The 16,908-nt window shown below is 38.1% G+C and overlaps 1 protein-coding gene across 4 annotated transcripts in view; it reads right to left on the bottom strand.

Moving 5' to 3' along the window:
- Positions 1-16,908, bottom strand: part of KLHL2 (kelch like family member 2) — a 54,092-nt gene that overhangs the window by 14,524 nt on the left and 22,660 nt on the right. For all 4 annotated transcript variants that reach the window (XR_009156331.1, XR_009156332.1, XM_058193298.1 and 1 more), the window contains 5 exons: positions 11,725-11,887; positions 5,371-5,480; positions 4,342-4,458; positions 1,229-1,378; positions 70-187 (listed from right to left, as the gene is read on the bottom strand). Coding sequence is in view for 2 of the 4 variants with exons in the window: in XM_058193298.1 (XP_058049281.1) it covers positions 70-187; positions 1,229-1,378; positions 4,342-4,458; positions 5,371-5,480; positions 11,725-11,887 (658 nt within the window). In the remaining 2 variants the exon portion in view is untranslated. The remainder of the gene's footprint in view (positions 1-69; positions 188-1,228; positions 1,379-4,341; positions 4,459-5,370; positions 5,481-11,724; positions 11,888-16,908) is intronic.

Raw genomic sequence — 16,908 nt, 5'->3', positions numbered from 1 at the left:
AAAAAAGGAAATAGCTGGCATAGATTTAAGCTTGCATGCAGGAAGAATCAGTTTAAAGTGTTGGGGTACCTGCCCTGCATCTTCTGGAAGGCAGTTCAGCAACTTGGTGCCATCGCTGTTCTTTAAAATCGTAACACTCCACACTGCGGATAGCCTTTGGTGCTTGCCCACCTACCACTACCATCACCTTTAACAGAAGCAACATCATAAACTTAGATATATATTAAAGAGGGGGGGGGAGAGAAACAGAACAGTCTCTGACAATGAACAAAATAATCCTATCCACAGTACTATTCCATTTCTTGGAATGCCATTACTCAGGATGGTTCAAAAGCTTCAAAGAAAGCTCTACAGATAGGGATATGTCTTGACTTGTCCCTGGAAAAAAAGACATGCTATACCCAAACAGGGATGTGGTGGCTCAGTTACTAAGATGCTAAGCTTGTCAATCAAAAAGTTGGCAGTTCGGCAGTTCGAATCCCTAGTGCTGCATAACGGAGCTCCGTTACTTGTCCCAGCTTCTGTCAACCTAGCAGTTCAAAAGCACACAAAAAATGCAAGTAGAAAAATAGGGACCATCTTTGGTGGAAAGGTAACAGCGTTCTGTGTACCTTTGGCGTTTAGTTATGCTGGCCACATGACCACAGAGATGTCTTCGGACAGCGCTGGCTCTTCGGCTTTGAAATGGAGATGAGCACCGCCCCCTAGAGTCGGGAACGACTAGCACATATGTGTGAGGGGAACCTTTACCTTTATACCCAAACAATTCCCACTAATGAAAAAATGAAAGAGTATCTTCCTTTGCCTACATAGCTGTCATCTTAATTAAGACAGTTGTTTCTTTATGAATTGTAACTCTATTTAAGTCTGTTTAATGCCACACAATAACTTTCAAATTTTCTTAAATAAAAGGTAAAATCCTAGCCTGGGTTAACAAGAATGTAGACACAACTCAACATCATTTTGTATGCAGCTGAATACCGACAAGATTCTCTGGCTGTTTTATTAATTTTACTAAATAGATTTAAGTATGGTTTAATTGAACAGGAAATTAAGACTTATTGACATAATGGCCTCTTCCAATTCTATAATTTTCTACTTTATTTCAATTATTACAATTATATACATATTTTAAAATAAAAAAGAGCCCATGACTTAAATCACATACTTTTTTTTCATACAATGCAAGGCAATTCGAAAAGGAAGTACATATAAGTGACATGCTTACCTTCGGAAGACAGGAAGGTGTTCTTAACCTTGTTCGTGTGGACTTCATCAAAGCTCTTTGCTCAAGTGGTAACAAATGATACTTCATTGCTTCAATTAGGTAATCTTTACATGCACTGCTATTTTTAACAAGTATCTCTTCTTCAACTCTCTGTGAATTAGCCATATTGATGCAATCTTAGCAAGAAAGAACACACTGACTAATTTGCATGAAAGTAGTTTTCATGTAGTTATTAGTTTTGAATTGGTTCAGTGAAAACTTTTAAATAATTGTTTTTCCAACCATTATTGCTAAATGAAAACAAACTATAGAGATAATGACAATCTAATCTATATATCTTTTTATTTGTGAAGTACTCTTCAAAATATTCTATAAGAACAATAAAGAATTTTATATTAATATTGATCAGTGTTTTTCAGCCTGGGCAACTTCTAGTTGTGCAGACTTCAGTTTCCAGAATTCTCACCTTGAGAGACCAAGGAATTCTGAAAGCTGAAGTTTGCATGTCTGAAGTCGTCCAGTTTGAGGAACTTTGACTTTTTAATTTATTATAAAATTTATTTTATAAATTTTTGTATTTTATATTCATATGATTTAGCTATCCCATTTATGGTGCCCTTAGTTCATATAACCCTCAAACCTGCAAGTCCAATCTATATACAATACTATTAAAACTCTCGTTGTCATTACCATTAACTGGGTGAAACGGTGCATTATAGGGCAACAATATTTGAACCAAGATAACTCAAATGGGCTAACATGCAAAATGCATCCAAAATCTGGGACCCATGGCTCCAGAGGGAATGAAATTTGGGAAAGTCATGGCTTCTTTAAGTTGCTGCTATGGTTGGTCTGCTGCTGCAGACACGATGGTCATTTTGATCATTCTCTAAGTGCTTCCCTTCCATTCTTGCAATTCATTTCTCTCCCTCTCCTACCCAGCAGCAAGGAATTGACTCACTGTGTCAGAAAGGCTAGATATGTTCCCTGCTTAATTTGCCCTTCCTCTGGCACACAAACATGCACATTTATCTATACCCCATCTTTGTCCAGGAATGCAAAAATTATATATTATACTCCTATATCTCCTCACAACAACCCTATGAGGCAGATTGGGTTGAAAGTCATTAAGGGACTTGCTGTGGCTGCAGATGGGAGTAGAAACTGAATCTCTCTGGTGTCAGTCAAATACATTAGCCATTATCCATAGTCCTTGCCCATTCTATTCATTTATTAGCTTCCTACTCTGTAACTGAATGCAGACTGCCCCCTTCAGTCGCTGAAGATTAGGTAGACCAGTACCATCCTAGCCCTTAGGAGATCATCAGACCCTATTTTGAGACTGCCTCTGATAGTTTTTTAAACTCAGTAGAGAAGTCAATAGGGATTCTAAACTGTTCTCCGGTGAGAACATCATTTGGTAAAAATAAAATAAATTAAAATATTAAAATTAAAATTCTAATTATACCACGAGGAAATATCAAAAAGAGAGGGAGTGCATTATGATCAAGAAATGACATGAAATGTCACCGGGACACAACAAGAAGAGATGAAGAAATGGCAGAGGAAGGGGCTCCGAATCTTTAGAAAAGGAAATACTCAAAGAAAGAAACACAATGAGAAGACAAGAAAAGATGGAGCAGGAAAAGGAAGATCAGCTTGAGAATATGTGGCAGACACCAATTATTGCAAGAGTGCCTCAACATCACAAGACCATCTTTGAACAACAAACCTCAACAGAGAAAGAGTAGGCAAAATATGTAATTTATATGACACAATATTTCTCCTGATATTGGTGCATGGCTAAAGTCTTCCCTCACTGTTGCACATTCCTATTTCCTGTAAAATCTGACAATTTCTGCTGTATGAAGGAAAAGGTCAGGATAGGCAATTTGCAACCTCTGTCTAATGAACTCCTCATTTTATATAGCAATAATGAACCCTTTGCAATTTAGTTCCAGAAGAACATTGGACAGTACAACTGTGTCTTTCAAATGACACTCTTTTGTGCCAAAGTCCTTCCAATGAGGAATGGATGGAATCCTTCTGTGAGTATTCAAGAGCAAATTACATTGACATTTAATGCCAGGCCCAAACAAGTAAGCAAAATTTATTAAAATTTACTTCATGGGTCCTCAAGATGGTGTAGAATTGAGAATGGGCATATTCCACAATAATGGAAATCAATGTGAGATTTTAGGTAGATAGATGGGTAGCAAGAAGGAAGGAAGAGAGGAAGAGGAGGCAAGGGAGAGGAGGTAGGGAAGGAAAAAACAACAGCAGAGGGAGGGAGGGAGGGAGGGAGGGAGGAAGGAAGGAAGGAAGGAAGGAAGGAAGGAAGGAAGGAAGGAAGGAAGGAAGGAAGGAACGATTGCGAACACTCATGACAAGTTCCCACAAAGAAATTAAATGGGTAAGCTAACAGGAAATTGGAAGTTGCACCTGTCTCATTGATTTTTTTCTCACGTATGGTTATTTTGCTTCTCTGTTTCGATAAGGAGATATCTATTAAACAAAGACCCAATGAGGCACAGTTTGCCTAGTATGATCATAAAGGTTGACCCAACTTTTATAGAAAGCAGCAATTTGGGGATTTTATTATCCGGAATGGATCAACTTGTTGAGGCCAACTCGTGGCCAACTTGCTGCAAGACAACTTGCCACGGGACAATTCAAAAAGCACATAAGGTAAATTTTTGATAGAACTGTGGCCAATAATAATAAAATGAAGAAAGTCAATAGAGAAATACAAGAGTATTATGTAGTATCAACGAAAATGTGGTCCCCAATAGTAAAAGTAACTGAATGAAATGATTAATAGAACAATTGAATTGCCGTGCAGTCAGTTGGCTATGGTAAATTGGTTGCAGCAAGTTGGCCAAACCAGGGCTGTCAAATTCCCAACCCCCGGGCTAGATGCGTCACGTACTGGCCATGCCCGGTTCAACTAAGGAGAAAAAAGTCCCAATACATCACATGACACCGCCATGATGATGTGAATTTGACGCCCCTGGTCTAGATCCTTTGTTATGTTTCTTCCATTACACAAGCTTTTATCTTGCAGTATAACAAGGGAATAAAAGACCATGAATGAAATGCCTCTGGTTAATTACCTGGACCAAATATTCCTTTGACAGCAAAGGTAATCGAACATGTTCCATCAGACGCGCCATGAGTTCTTGCCTCACATCTTTGTCATAGTTAACCCAAGCAATCACTGCTTCGAATACCTTATGTGAAATAAAGACAAGTTATGAGTTCTCCATATGGTTTTCTTGACAGACAGATATAGAATGCTAAGATTTTGCTCATTTTATAATTCAGTTTGAAAGCCAGCTGAGTTTTAACTTATCTAGACCAGATCAATATGTTTTAAAATGTAACAATAACTAGCCAGATTTGGCATTACAAAGAACAACACATCTAATTTCCCTTCCCCCTATGAATTCGTTTTCTGAATTAGCTGGAACTAGGGTTTCCTGTCAGCATTTTTTATACTTTTTCACTTTTTCACATGTTTAGCAGTATTTGTATCATATACAGTTTTACTCCAATTATTTTTTTCACATTTGGTTTTCCTTGAGGAGATAAATATTAGAACCTTCCTCCAATGTATTAATAGTTGGAGTTAATGTAGGAGACCTCTTTCTTCCTCTAAGCAAGGAAGGGGTCTCCTACATTATCACCAACTAATGTAGGTAAAAGAGTTTCCTTTGAGTTTCATAGATTTTTGCTTTGGCAGCCTCAACTGGAAAAAAAATATCTGAACAGAATGGAGTGAAAGGGAAAAAACATTCAAAGATCTTTCTCCTATATCCTCCTATCAAGGTATATTGTAAATGGATAAATATTTCAACAATGCTCCTTCTAATATACCGATAGTGCCATGATTTTAAAGGTGTGTAAAAACTTTTGCATTAAAAATATTTCAAAGCTAAAGTTAGACACTTCTGACTTTACTACAATCGTTCTTATATTGGAATATTTTTGGCAAAAAAAGACACAGCATCTGAGTATCAGATTCAAAAAGAACAGAACACTCCATTTCAATCTCAAATTTTAAACATTAGTATCTAAAACAGATCGCACACCTCTACATTATTACATATCATAACATCTAAATAAGGAAGACGTTACCTTACCTTTTCTTCTGATGCCACTGTTAATTTGTCACTGGATATTAAGCTGCACACCTGTTCTACACCAATACTGAGAAATTCCTCACCTAGTACAACCTCAGTAAAGTGCTGTTCTATTTCAAGAAAAAAAAAATGTAAACATATAGATCGTAGCAACAGAAGCAGCATGAAGAAAGCATTTTATCCTTATAGATATTCAGGAAACATAAAATAGTTTTCTTTCTAGTTATAACTGCTAGAATATACAGCTCATGTCCATGAAAGAATAATGTCATTTAAAATGTGGAAATCTCATTTATAAAGCAAACTGGACTTTGTGTGCAACTACCAACATAATTTCTAAAATAAGGCCCCTACATTTGGAAAACAAGACTGACGATTAGATCTTCCTTTTGAAAGATGTAATACATAGTAAGATTCAAAGATTGAAATAATGGGAGTGGCTGGATAAATCCTATTTTATATACAGGGTGTCCCGGAGTCTTAGTACAGAACTATATATTAAGAGTTTTAGAACACCCTATCATTTTTTTTCAGTACATTTGAGCATGTTACAAAGTGTGCATAATGCTATATATACCAAGAGCATATACAAAAAAGTATCAGCAAACATGATAGATGAATTCTACTATTATTAATGGTAAGTGGGATTAACAATTTAACCATGGATGCTGGAGGGTTAAGTTTGATGGGCTTGTTTTTGTAAGCCACCCATAATCATCTACATATGGTGGATAGCTATAAAATCATATAGCGTTATAAAATAAATGAATAAGACAACATTATTTGAGAGGCAGTTTGGTCTAGTAATTAAGGCACCAGGCTAGAAAGTGGGAGATTGTGAGTTCAAGTCCTGCTTTAGCCATGAAAACCAAATGAGTGGCTTTGGCATAGTCACTCTTTCTTAGCCTCTCTTCACAGGGTTATTCTGGTGGAGAAAATAGAAGGAGGAAGGTGTGTTGGATATTGATTGATCCAAGATGGCGCCGCCAAAGGCTGCCTTGGTGAAATGCTCTCTAATGGTTTCTTTATTTTTAATTATTCTCTGTGACTCACTACGGATTTCTTACCAGACCATCTGCTAAGAATTAAGCAATGTTTCTTTAAGGAGCAGCTTTCTGTGATTTCTCACATACACACCCATCAAACGCGGAGGAGATTCTAACACAGGAAGAAGCAATTTCCCTGGAACTACGGATTACCAAGAAAACCAAACGGAGGAAACGGAGACAAGGTAAAAAGGGGGGGGGGATTTTAAACAAGCTAAGGAATAGGGGAAATAGAACTGCTCTGCCTTCAATCTTCCTGACAAATTTACATTCACTTGCTAAGAAGATGGATGAAATATTCCTTTTAAATAGATGCAACTCTGATTTTCACAGTGCAGCTGCCCTATGCTTTATTGAAACCTGGTTACATGATGATATTGATGACAACAACATGCAAATTCCAGGATTTCAGATACATAGAGCAGACAGAATTGCAGAATCATCAGGTAAAAAGAAGGGAAGAGGCTTATGCTTATATATCTACAACAGCTGATATCAAGATACAACTATAATATATAAATTCTGTGATTAAAACTTAGTGTCTTTACTTATCAACTGTAAACCATTTTACTGTCCATGCGAGTTCTCATTTTTACTAATTGCTGTTTATGTCCCTGCACAAGCCTGTGTAAACAAGGCATTACAAACTATAGCTGACCAGATTATGGAGGCTGAAGCCAAATATCCCGATTCACTGGCCATTATTATGGGAGATCTAAAGAAGGCAAACTTAAGGAAAGACCTATCAAAACACTTTCAGCATGTCAATTGTCCCACTAGAGGCAAGAATACTTTAGACATTGCTACACAACACTAAAAGATGCTTATTGGTCCTTCCCATGAGTAGCTGTGGAACACTCTGATCATTGCATGATTCACCTTGTACCTGCTTACAGGCAAAGACTTAAAACCACAAAACGAACAATTAAATCAGTGAGGACCTGGCCGGAGGAGGCAAAGTTAAAACTACAGGCCTGCCTTGACTGCACTGATTGGAATCTTTTTGAAAGTACCTCTGCAGACTTAGATGAACTCACAGAGACTGTATCATCATTAACAAGGGAGATCAAAGCAGTAAAAAGAAGCTACTTTGAAAAGCTAAAGAATCAGTTCTCAGCAAATGAACCAGCAGACATGTGGAAAACTCTTAAAAATATCACCAGTTATGGCAAACCTCCCTCCCAGGCTGAAGGAAATCAACAACTGGCAGATGAACTGAACGTGTTTTACTGCAGGTTTGAAAGGAAACTATAGCCACCTATCTCCACTACCCCCATCTCAGACACACCAACAACAGCCAAGCCTCCTACAATTGATCCCATCCCATTGGGTTCACAATCCCTAGTGGTCACAAAAAGAAGAAGTGCAAAACCTATTTCACAGAAAAAAGGCAGAAAAAGCTCCAGGCCCAGACAAGATAACTCCTTCTTGCTTAAAAGTCTGTGCTGACCAATTGGCCCCCATCTTCACCCATATCTTCAATAAATCACTAGAGATGTGCTATGTTCCTTCTTGCTTCAAACGCTCTACTATCATCCCAGTGCCGAAGAAGCCCACCATCAAGGAACTGAACGACTACAGACCAGTTGCTCTAACTTCTGTAGTTATGAAAATCTTTGAAAGGCTAGTGCTGTCCCACTTGAAAACCATCACGGATCCGCTGTTAGATCCCCTGCAGTTTGAATACTGAGCAAATAGATCAACAGATGATGCTCTTAATATGGCTCTGCACTACACACTACAACATCTTGAATCTCCAAAGACCTACGCAAGAGTCCTCTTTGTAGATTTTATTTCAGCATTCAATACCATCATTCCAGACACTCTTATAACTAAGCTAAACCAGCTAGCGGTACCTGAACAGACTTGTAAATGGATCATAAGCTTCCTAACAGACAGGAAGTAGCAGGTGAAGCTAAGCAGAATCACATCAGATACCTGTACAATTAGCACAGGGGCCCCAGGAGGCTGTGTGCTCTCTCTCCTCTTCTCTCTTTATACCAATGACTGCATCTCTAATGATCCATTTGTTAAACTACTGAAGTTCGCAGATGACACAACAGTGATCGGTCTCATTCAAGACAATGATGAATCCGCATACAGACGGGACGTTGAACAACTAGCCTTGTGGTGTGACCAGAACAATCTGAAACTGAACACAGTCAAAACCGTAGAAATGGTGGTGGAATTTAGGAGAAACTCTCCCATACTACCACCTCTTACAATACTAGACAACACAGTATCAGCAGAGACCTTTAAATTTCTAGGTTCTATCATATCTCATGACCTAAAATGGACACCCAACATCAAAAATGTCATTAAAAAAGCACAACAAAGAATGTTCTTTCTACACCAACTCAGAAAGCTCAAAGTGCCCAAGGAGCTGCTGATACAGTTCTACAGAGGAATTATTGAGTCTGTCATCTATAACTGGTTTGGTTCTGCAACCCAACAAGACAGACACAGACTTCAGAGGATAATTAGAACTGCAGAAAAAATAATTACTACCAACCTGCCTTCCATTGAGGACCTTTATACTGCACGAGTCAAAGAGGGGGCTGTGAAAATATTTACAGACCTCTCACATCCTGGGCATAAACTGTTTCAACTCCTACCCTCAAAACAATGCTATAGAGCACTGCACACTAGAACAACTAGACACAGGAACAGTTTTTTCCTGAATGCCATCACTCTGGTAAACAAATAATTCCCTCAACATTGTCAAACTAGTAACTAAGTCTGCATTACTATTAATCTTCTCATCGTTCCGATCACCCATCTCCTCCCACTTATGACTGTATGATTGTAACCTTGTTGCTGGTATCCTTAAAATTTATATTGACTGTTTCCCTATGACTATCATTAAGTGTTGTACCTTAAAATTCTTGATGAACGTATCTTTTCTTTTATGTACACTGAGAGCATATGCACCAAGACAAATTCCTTGGGTGTCCAATCACACTTGGCCAATAACGAATTCTATTCTATTCTGTTCTATATGTTTGCCACCTTGTATTTGTAGAAGTTATTTGTAAAAATAATAGGCATAACATAAACAATAGCTAACAAAATGTATTCAGATGTAAATAGAAAACAGTAACTAGAATTTTAAAATGAGAGTCTTCTAATCTTCACTACAGTTTGATACATTGGCCATTAGAACATGGTATACCAAAATAACAATATCCAATTTAAAAGAGATCTTCCAATTCTGTAAAATCATACAAGAAATTATACAAACAAAATAAAGCTGATCACATATGATAGTGCTTAAATACTACTTTCCTCAATAAATATTGTAAACTAGTTTCAGGATCTGTTCAGGTAACAGTTCATGTTTTAGATCATACCACGTTTTCCCAAAAATAAGACCCTGTCTTATATTTGATTGAACCCTGAAATAAGTGCTTGGCCTTATTGCCATGTGCTCAAAAGCCTGATTGGGCTTATTATCAGGGGATGTCTTGTTTTGGGGAAAACAGGGTATTTATGCATAATATTGAAAATTCAGAAGTGTTCACAAGTGTAGGAGCACCATTCCACAGGTTGCTACTTGATGGTGGAAAAGAATTCCACAATTCATACGCCAATAAATATGTAGCTAAAATAGTAGGTGCTTGCATGAATGTAGGCGATATGGAAACATGGTGGAATTCTTTACTTTTAGATAAAAAATATCTGGGGAGAAACAAATTCTAAGAAGGAAGAATGGAGTGTGCCGACTCGTAGGGAGGATGCAGAACTCCATATCAGAAAAAAGCAATGGGAAGGGAGTGTTGCTAATTATCATTCTTGTCTGTACCTGCTAGTTCAATAAAATAGATCCCCCATGAAGACAGGGGATTATGTGGGTATCAGGCCAAACATACTACCCATAATCTGGTTGGGTTACCTGAGCTGGGCCAGTGTAACCTCCCACTGCTGCAGAACTAGAGACTTATGTGCCAAATTGCATAATTGGTGAAAACCTGTATTAGAAGACAACAAAATTGGCTGTATCTAATTTTTATAATAATGCCTCAAATTGTTATGTAATATTTTCTCAAAGGAAAGACATTAACAACCAATACATAACTGGAAATATTCCTAGAAGTAATTACTAAACTAATTACTTTACTAGAAGCAATTATTAAAAGTAAGGTAAAGGTTCCCCTTGCACATATGTGCTAGTCGTTTCCACTCTAGGGGGCGGTGCTCATCTCCGTTTCAAAGCCGAAGAGCCAGCGCTGTCTGAAGACGTCTCCGTGGTCATGTGGCCGGCATGACTAAACACCAAAGGTGCACAGAACGCTGTTACCTTCCCACCATTAAAAGTACTGTGTGTGTAAACATATAGTAAATTTTATCTGTAAAATTAACATATGAAATGGTGTGTATTGTAACTGCTTTCCATAAGGTGAACTCCACAGATGCAAGCATACATGCATGGTTAATACAAGGGGAATAATTTCAAAACAGGCCCTTGACGGTACAATGCAGAAGAGCATTTCTCAGAAATGGTAGCTGGCCAGATAAAAAATTAGTTGCCTTTGCTGTATTATTGCTATTATAGCTGAAGTAATCTGGGAAACTGAATTACTGTCTATTGAATTGCCACATTAACAATAATTCTTTTCTTTATTCTGGCAAATTGAATCCTACTATTGTATTTCTTAGTGGGACACGGTGGCTCAGGGGTTAGGACGTTGAGCTTGTCGATCGAAAGGTCGACAGCTCAGCGGTTTGAATCCCAGTCCTGCCGTGTAACGGGGTGAGCTCCCGTTACTTGTCCCAGCTTCTGCCAACCTAGCAGTTTCGAAAGCACGTAAAAATGCAAATAGAAAAAATAGGGACCACCTTTGGTGGGAAGGTAACAGCGTTCTGTGCGCCTTTGGCGTTGAGTCATGTCAGACACATGACCACGGAGACGTCTTCGGACAGCGCTGGCTCTTCGACTTTGTAACGGAGATAAGCACCGCCCCCTAGAGTCGGCAACGACTAGCATGTATGTGCGAGGGGAACCTTTACCTTTACCTTATTGTATTTCTTACATTAATATTTTGAGATAGGGAAAAAAGGTGCCAGTTTTCAAAGATTTAATATTGGTTTGCTTAAATATCTATTTTAATCTTAAAATTTAGTTTTTGAAATTTATTCAGCCTCTTGGTTGCTAATATTAAATCATAAAACATTTTTTGTTTGCTATCTGTACAACTTTAATTTCTCCATTGTCATTTACATTCTTTGTCATGTGAGCAATATGGAATGGCTTCACCAAAGTTAAAAATAATATCACAATCCTCATTTTTAGAATTGAACTTCCACTTGCCTGCGTATGTGTTGGCCTTGTTCAGAAGCTCAATGCAGGCATGCATATCAGCAAATGCTCGGATACCCAAACAGTTGACAGGATGAAGCTGAGTTTCCAAAAAATCAGAGCAATTGTTTTTTACATCCTGCAGCTGCAACAAACTAGCTGCTGGGAGTAGTACCTACAATAACCAAAATTAAAGGAGTCAGTATCATCAAGAAAAGTAAAAAAGGAATTTCTAAGTCTAAGACCGTCTGTAAGGGGTTAAATAATTATATAATTAATAGATAAATTCTCACCATGCTTCAATCTTAATTTTGTTTTGAATCTTTACCATCATGGGTGGTGATGAAGAATTGACAGAACAGGACAGCAGTAACACAGCTATTTATTTAAATTTTAGGCTGTGTTTTGAGAAATGAATCAGAATAGATCAGGATGTACATGTACATGTGCTTTGCTTCTCTACAATTTCTTCATTTTAGTGAGTAGGAACTCAGTCTAGGACAGGGATGTCAAACTGGCAGCCCACAGGGGGGTGCATCCCGTGTAGACCATGCCCACCCCAGCTCCACGAAGGGGGAAAACATCGCAAAATGTCACGTGACGGCAACATAACACGCAGTGGTGGCTGCAAATTTTTTAATAACTGGTTCTTTGCCCTAATGACTGACTGGGTGGGTGTGGACAACTTGATCTCACTGACATCGCGAGGTGCTTCACCTTGCCTGGCCTCTTGTGACCATGGTCACCTAAGTGCCAAAGCCCACTGCAACTACATCGCAAAAAAGGCTTTAAGAGTTGTAAACCTAATCTTATGTAGCTTCTTCTCCAGAAAAACTACACTACTAACCAGAGCTTATAAAACAATTCTTGAATACAGCTCGCCTGTCTGGAACCTTCACCACATTTCAGACATCAATACAATTGAACGCATCCAGAAATATTTTACAAGAAGAGTTCTCCACTCCTCTGAATACAACAAAATACCTTATGCCACCAGAAATGAAATCTTGGGTTTAGAAAACTTAGAACTCCGCCACCTTCGACAGGACCTGTGTTTAACTCATAGAATCATCTATTGCAATGTCCTTCCTGTTAAAAATTACTTCAGCTTCAATCACAACAATACAAGAGCAAACAATAGATTTAAACTTAATGTTAACCGCTTCAATCTTGATTGCAGAAAATATGACTTCTGTAACAGAGTTGTTAATGCTTGGAACACACTACCTGACTCTGTGGTCTCTTCTCAAAATCCCCAAAGCTTTAACCAAAAACTGTCTACTATTGACCTCATCCCATTCCTAAGAGGTCCGTAAGGGGCGTGCATAAGAGCACAAACGTGCCTACCATTCCTGTCCTATTGTTTCCTTTTATTATATCCAATCAAGATAGTTATTACATACTTATGCTTATATATATATATGCTTATATATTATATAGTTACTTTCATGCTTATGCTTATATATACCGTTGTGACAAAATAAATAAATAAATAAATAAATAAATGTCAATTTTTTCAGTGCCATTGTAACTTTGAATGGTCACTAGATGAACTGTTGTAAGTCAAGGATTACCTGTACAAAAATACAAAAAGCTTTGCTTGCAAAAAGCTGCCCTAAATACCAGTCATTAGATTAAAAATGGGAAATACAGACTGAAGATCAATGAGTCACAGCCATCATGGAAAGCCAAACCTTCCTTTTCCTCAGCAATACCTGCAACCAAATCAGGCAGGTTGCCAGAGGACATTGAGGAATTGAAATAGTTAAAATACAAGGATAACTATCAGCAGCTGTTACTTTTGCTCATAAAGTGAAACCCTTTAGCAGAGAGGTCATTTAAGCTCTCCAGAAAGTGGGTGGGCATTTTTGGGCTACAAAATGCCAAGCTAAAGAGACAAATTAACAAATTAATATCTTGAGTGAGGGTTAATCCCATTCTGCCTTTGTTCAGACCTTGCTGCAGGGAATTTTTGTCTATGAATATCGCTATCTATCTCTTAAGTGCTGACATCTTCTGTGGGCTATTAAGGAAGGCGGGGGCTGCTTTCTTCCTCTAAGAAAACATGTTTCTCCATTTCTCATTCAAGGAAATATATTCTTCCTTTCTAATATTTCTCAAAATATTTCATTCTTCTAGGAGAGGGATGGTGTTAACTTTCTACAATTGGTGCCATGTTACTATGCCATATTATCATGGGAGAAAATGAAAACTAATTGGAAAGAGGATCCACTTATTATCAGTGAGCAATCACGTGCCTTGCCCACTCCAAAGCAATGCAAGAGACTCCTGTTCCAAAGGTGCTTTTTCAAGAGGCAACTGGATTTTCTGGAAACTAAGAAAGTCCAGTTGCCCCTTGAAAAAAACACCTTTGGGACAACCATGACTTGGATGACTGAAGAATCCCATAGACAAGAGACTCCTGTGCTCAGTGAACTGACAAAGCACAGTTTCCCACCCAGGAGAAGCAATCATTAGAGCCATTTGCATCACTTAAAGATACCAGCTGGTCTCACTCACTTCACAAGATATCCTTCCAGATTTAAGGAAAGATCACATGCCCCAAGAAAGGCAGTAAAAAAAATCAGACAGAATGGCAAGCTTGAATCCTGCCTCTCAACCATTTCTTCTATGGCTATGCCAACCCTTCTGTAAATAGCTGTTCCAGCTATGTTTGAAGTATACTCCAAAAAGCTTAAAACAACTTTTTAACAATCTAGTCAAGCCCCAGAAATAAAAGTACCACAAAAAACTCCCGTGTGTGTGTGTGTGTGTGTGTGTGTGTGTGTGTGTGTGTGTAGTTGTAGTGTCATGAATTACCAGTTCATATTATCAAAGGCTTTTTGCGCTTCCACGAAGATCAAGGCTAGCTGTTTTTCAGAATGATCTTCATAAAATCCCAATGCCTTCACAATAATCCTCATATTATTTTTCAATTGTCTTTTAGGTAGGAACCATTCTGATCAGGGTGTATAAATTCGTTTAAAAATCTTTTTAATCTCTCTGAAATTATAGATGCATATACTTTATAATCTACATTTAAAAAGGCTATTGGTCTGCAGTTTTTTAATTTGTTGAGGATCTGAATCTTCCTTTGGTATTAAGGTAATGTATACTTCTGTCCACATTTTCGGGAGCTTGACATTTAATAGCACTTCATTATAGACCCCCAGCATTGACAACCCTAGTGCCTCTTGTAAATTTTTATAGACCCCCTCCCCCCCATTGGAATAGTATTAAAAAGTTGATGTAAGATTTTCTCCTTTATATTTTACCACAATATGCATTGTGCTTTTGATTTTTAAACTGGTGGTAACTGTGAAATTATCATTTTGCAACGTATTATTTCTTCTATACTAAAACTACTGTTTTATTTGATCAACAATTAACTTCTTTTTGCAAGGGTTCTGGTTGTGAAGAGCCTGATTTCGTTTTAAACTCTTGCTAAATATAGTATTTTAACATTTTACTTGAGTTCTACCACTCGTATGTTTTTCTCTGTAACTATAATTTTCCTTGTATGAACGTATTTCATGAGTCTCTGAAAGATCCAGCTATTAATTTCCTTTCCTGAATATATATAGCTTGACAGTTTTCACAGAGGCTGTGGAAGACAACACCCTCTACTGGGTTGATTTTAACAAAGTATGATACACTGAACAATATTTGGAATATGCACTTTATATGCCTTTACATTGATTCTACGGGAAGAAAGGACTTGGATGAAGTTCCACCGTTAGATTGGGTGTTGCTTCCAAAAGTTGTTAACAGGTAATTTTAATGTGATAAAAATGAGACATTTTAAAATATGTAATTGGGGAGCACTCACAAAATAAATTTCAAATGGAACTAAATTACATGGCTTAGGACCGGGCTACTTACGGGACCGCCCATTGCCGGCCTCTATCTCCCAGCGTCCGGTGCGTTCCCACAGAGAGGGACTCCTCAGGGTGCCGTCAGCCAAACAATGTCGACTGGCGGCCCCCAGGGGGAGGGCCTTCTCTGTGGGGGCTCCTACCCTGTGGAACGAGCTTCCCCCCGGGCTTCGACAACTACCTGACCTTAGGACCTTTCGCCGCGAACTTAAAACCTATTTATTCCATATGGCTGGACTGGCCTGATTTTAAATTTTAAATTTTAATTGTGGGTTTTAAATTGTTGTAATTTGTATGGGGTGTAATGTTATTTTAAATTTCTGGCATACTTGAATCAGTTTTTTAAGGGTTATTTTAATTATGGTGTATGTTTCTGTTTGTATTTTATTTGCCTGTTCACCGCCCTGAGTCCTTTGGGAGAAGGGCGGTATACAAATTAAAACATCATCATCATCATCATCATCATCATCATCATCATCATCATCATCATCATCATCATTATTATTATTATTATTATTATTATTATTATTATTATTATTATTATTGCCTGTTACTACTCACCAGTTTTTTGTAGGACATAGCTGTCAAAGGTGAATTATGGCCCTCAGTCTAGAAAAATTATACAGCCTGGTCATAGATTTCATTACTTTGTTTTAGTTCCTGAAAACTCCTAAAAAGATTAACTATTACTTAAAATGTGATCTTTTTGCCAACTGGTTGCTTAACCAACATGGTTGTGCCCATCCCATTCTTTAAATTAAATCTGCCTAGCAACTTAAGTGTTTTCTATGGCAAAAGAGAAATTGTGCTCAGAGGACTCATGATTAAGGACATGCTTCTTTCTGTAGTCAATTAAATTTAGAATCTTTTGAGCCCAATGGTTAAAAAAAAAAGAAAGAATAGGCACAGCATTATTTTTTTCTGGTTTCACGAAGTAGGCACGTAAACGTACTGTTCATTTATTTACTACGATATAAAATGTGTCCACTTTTGCACTAGGAAAGTCTGTTATTGTAGATATAGGTATAGTCTTAAATGAAAATAGATTAATGCAGGGTGGGCTTCAAAAATTTTAGCAAGGTATTCTCTGCCTGGTTGCCGGGTGGGTGTGGCCATGGTGGGCATGGCCTAGTCAGCCTCCTGCACCACAGTGGGGGGGGGTTGTTTCTGCCCTCCCCGGATTCCGGAGACTTTCCTTGAGCTTCTGGGAGGGTGAAAACAGCCTCCCCAGGCTCTGGAGGCCTTTCTCTAACTTCCGGTAGGCCCGTTTTTCATCCTCTCCGAGCCTCAGCGCACGCCTTCCATTTACCTGCATCCAAAA

The sequence above is a fragment of the Ahaetulla prasina genome, chromosome 8, assembly GCF_028640845.1.
Source record: "Ahaetulla prasina isolate Xishuangbanna chromosome 8, ASM2864084v1, whole genome shotgun sequence".
NCBI lineage: Eukaryota > Metazoa > Chordata > Lepidosauria > Squamata > Colubridae > Ahaetulla > Ahaetulla prasina.
This window is presented reverse-complemented; position numbering and strand designations above follow the sequence as displayed.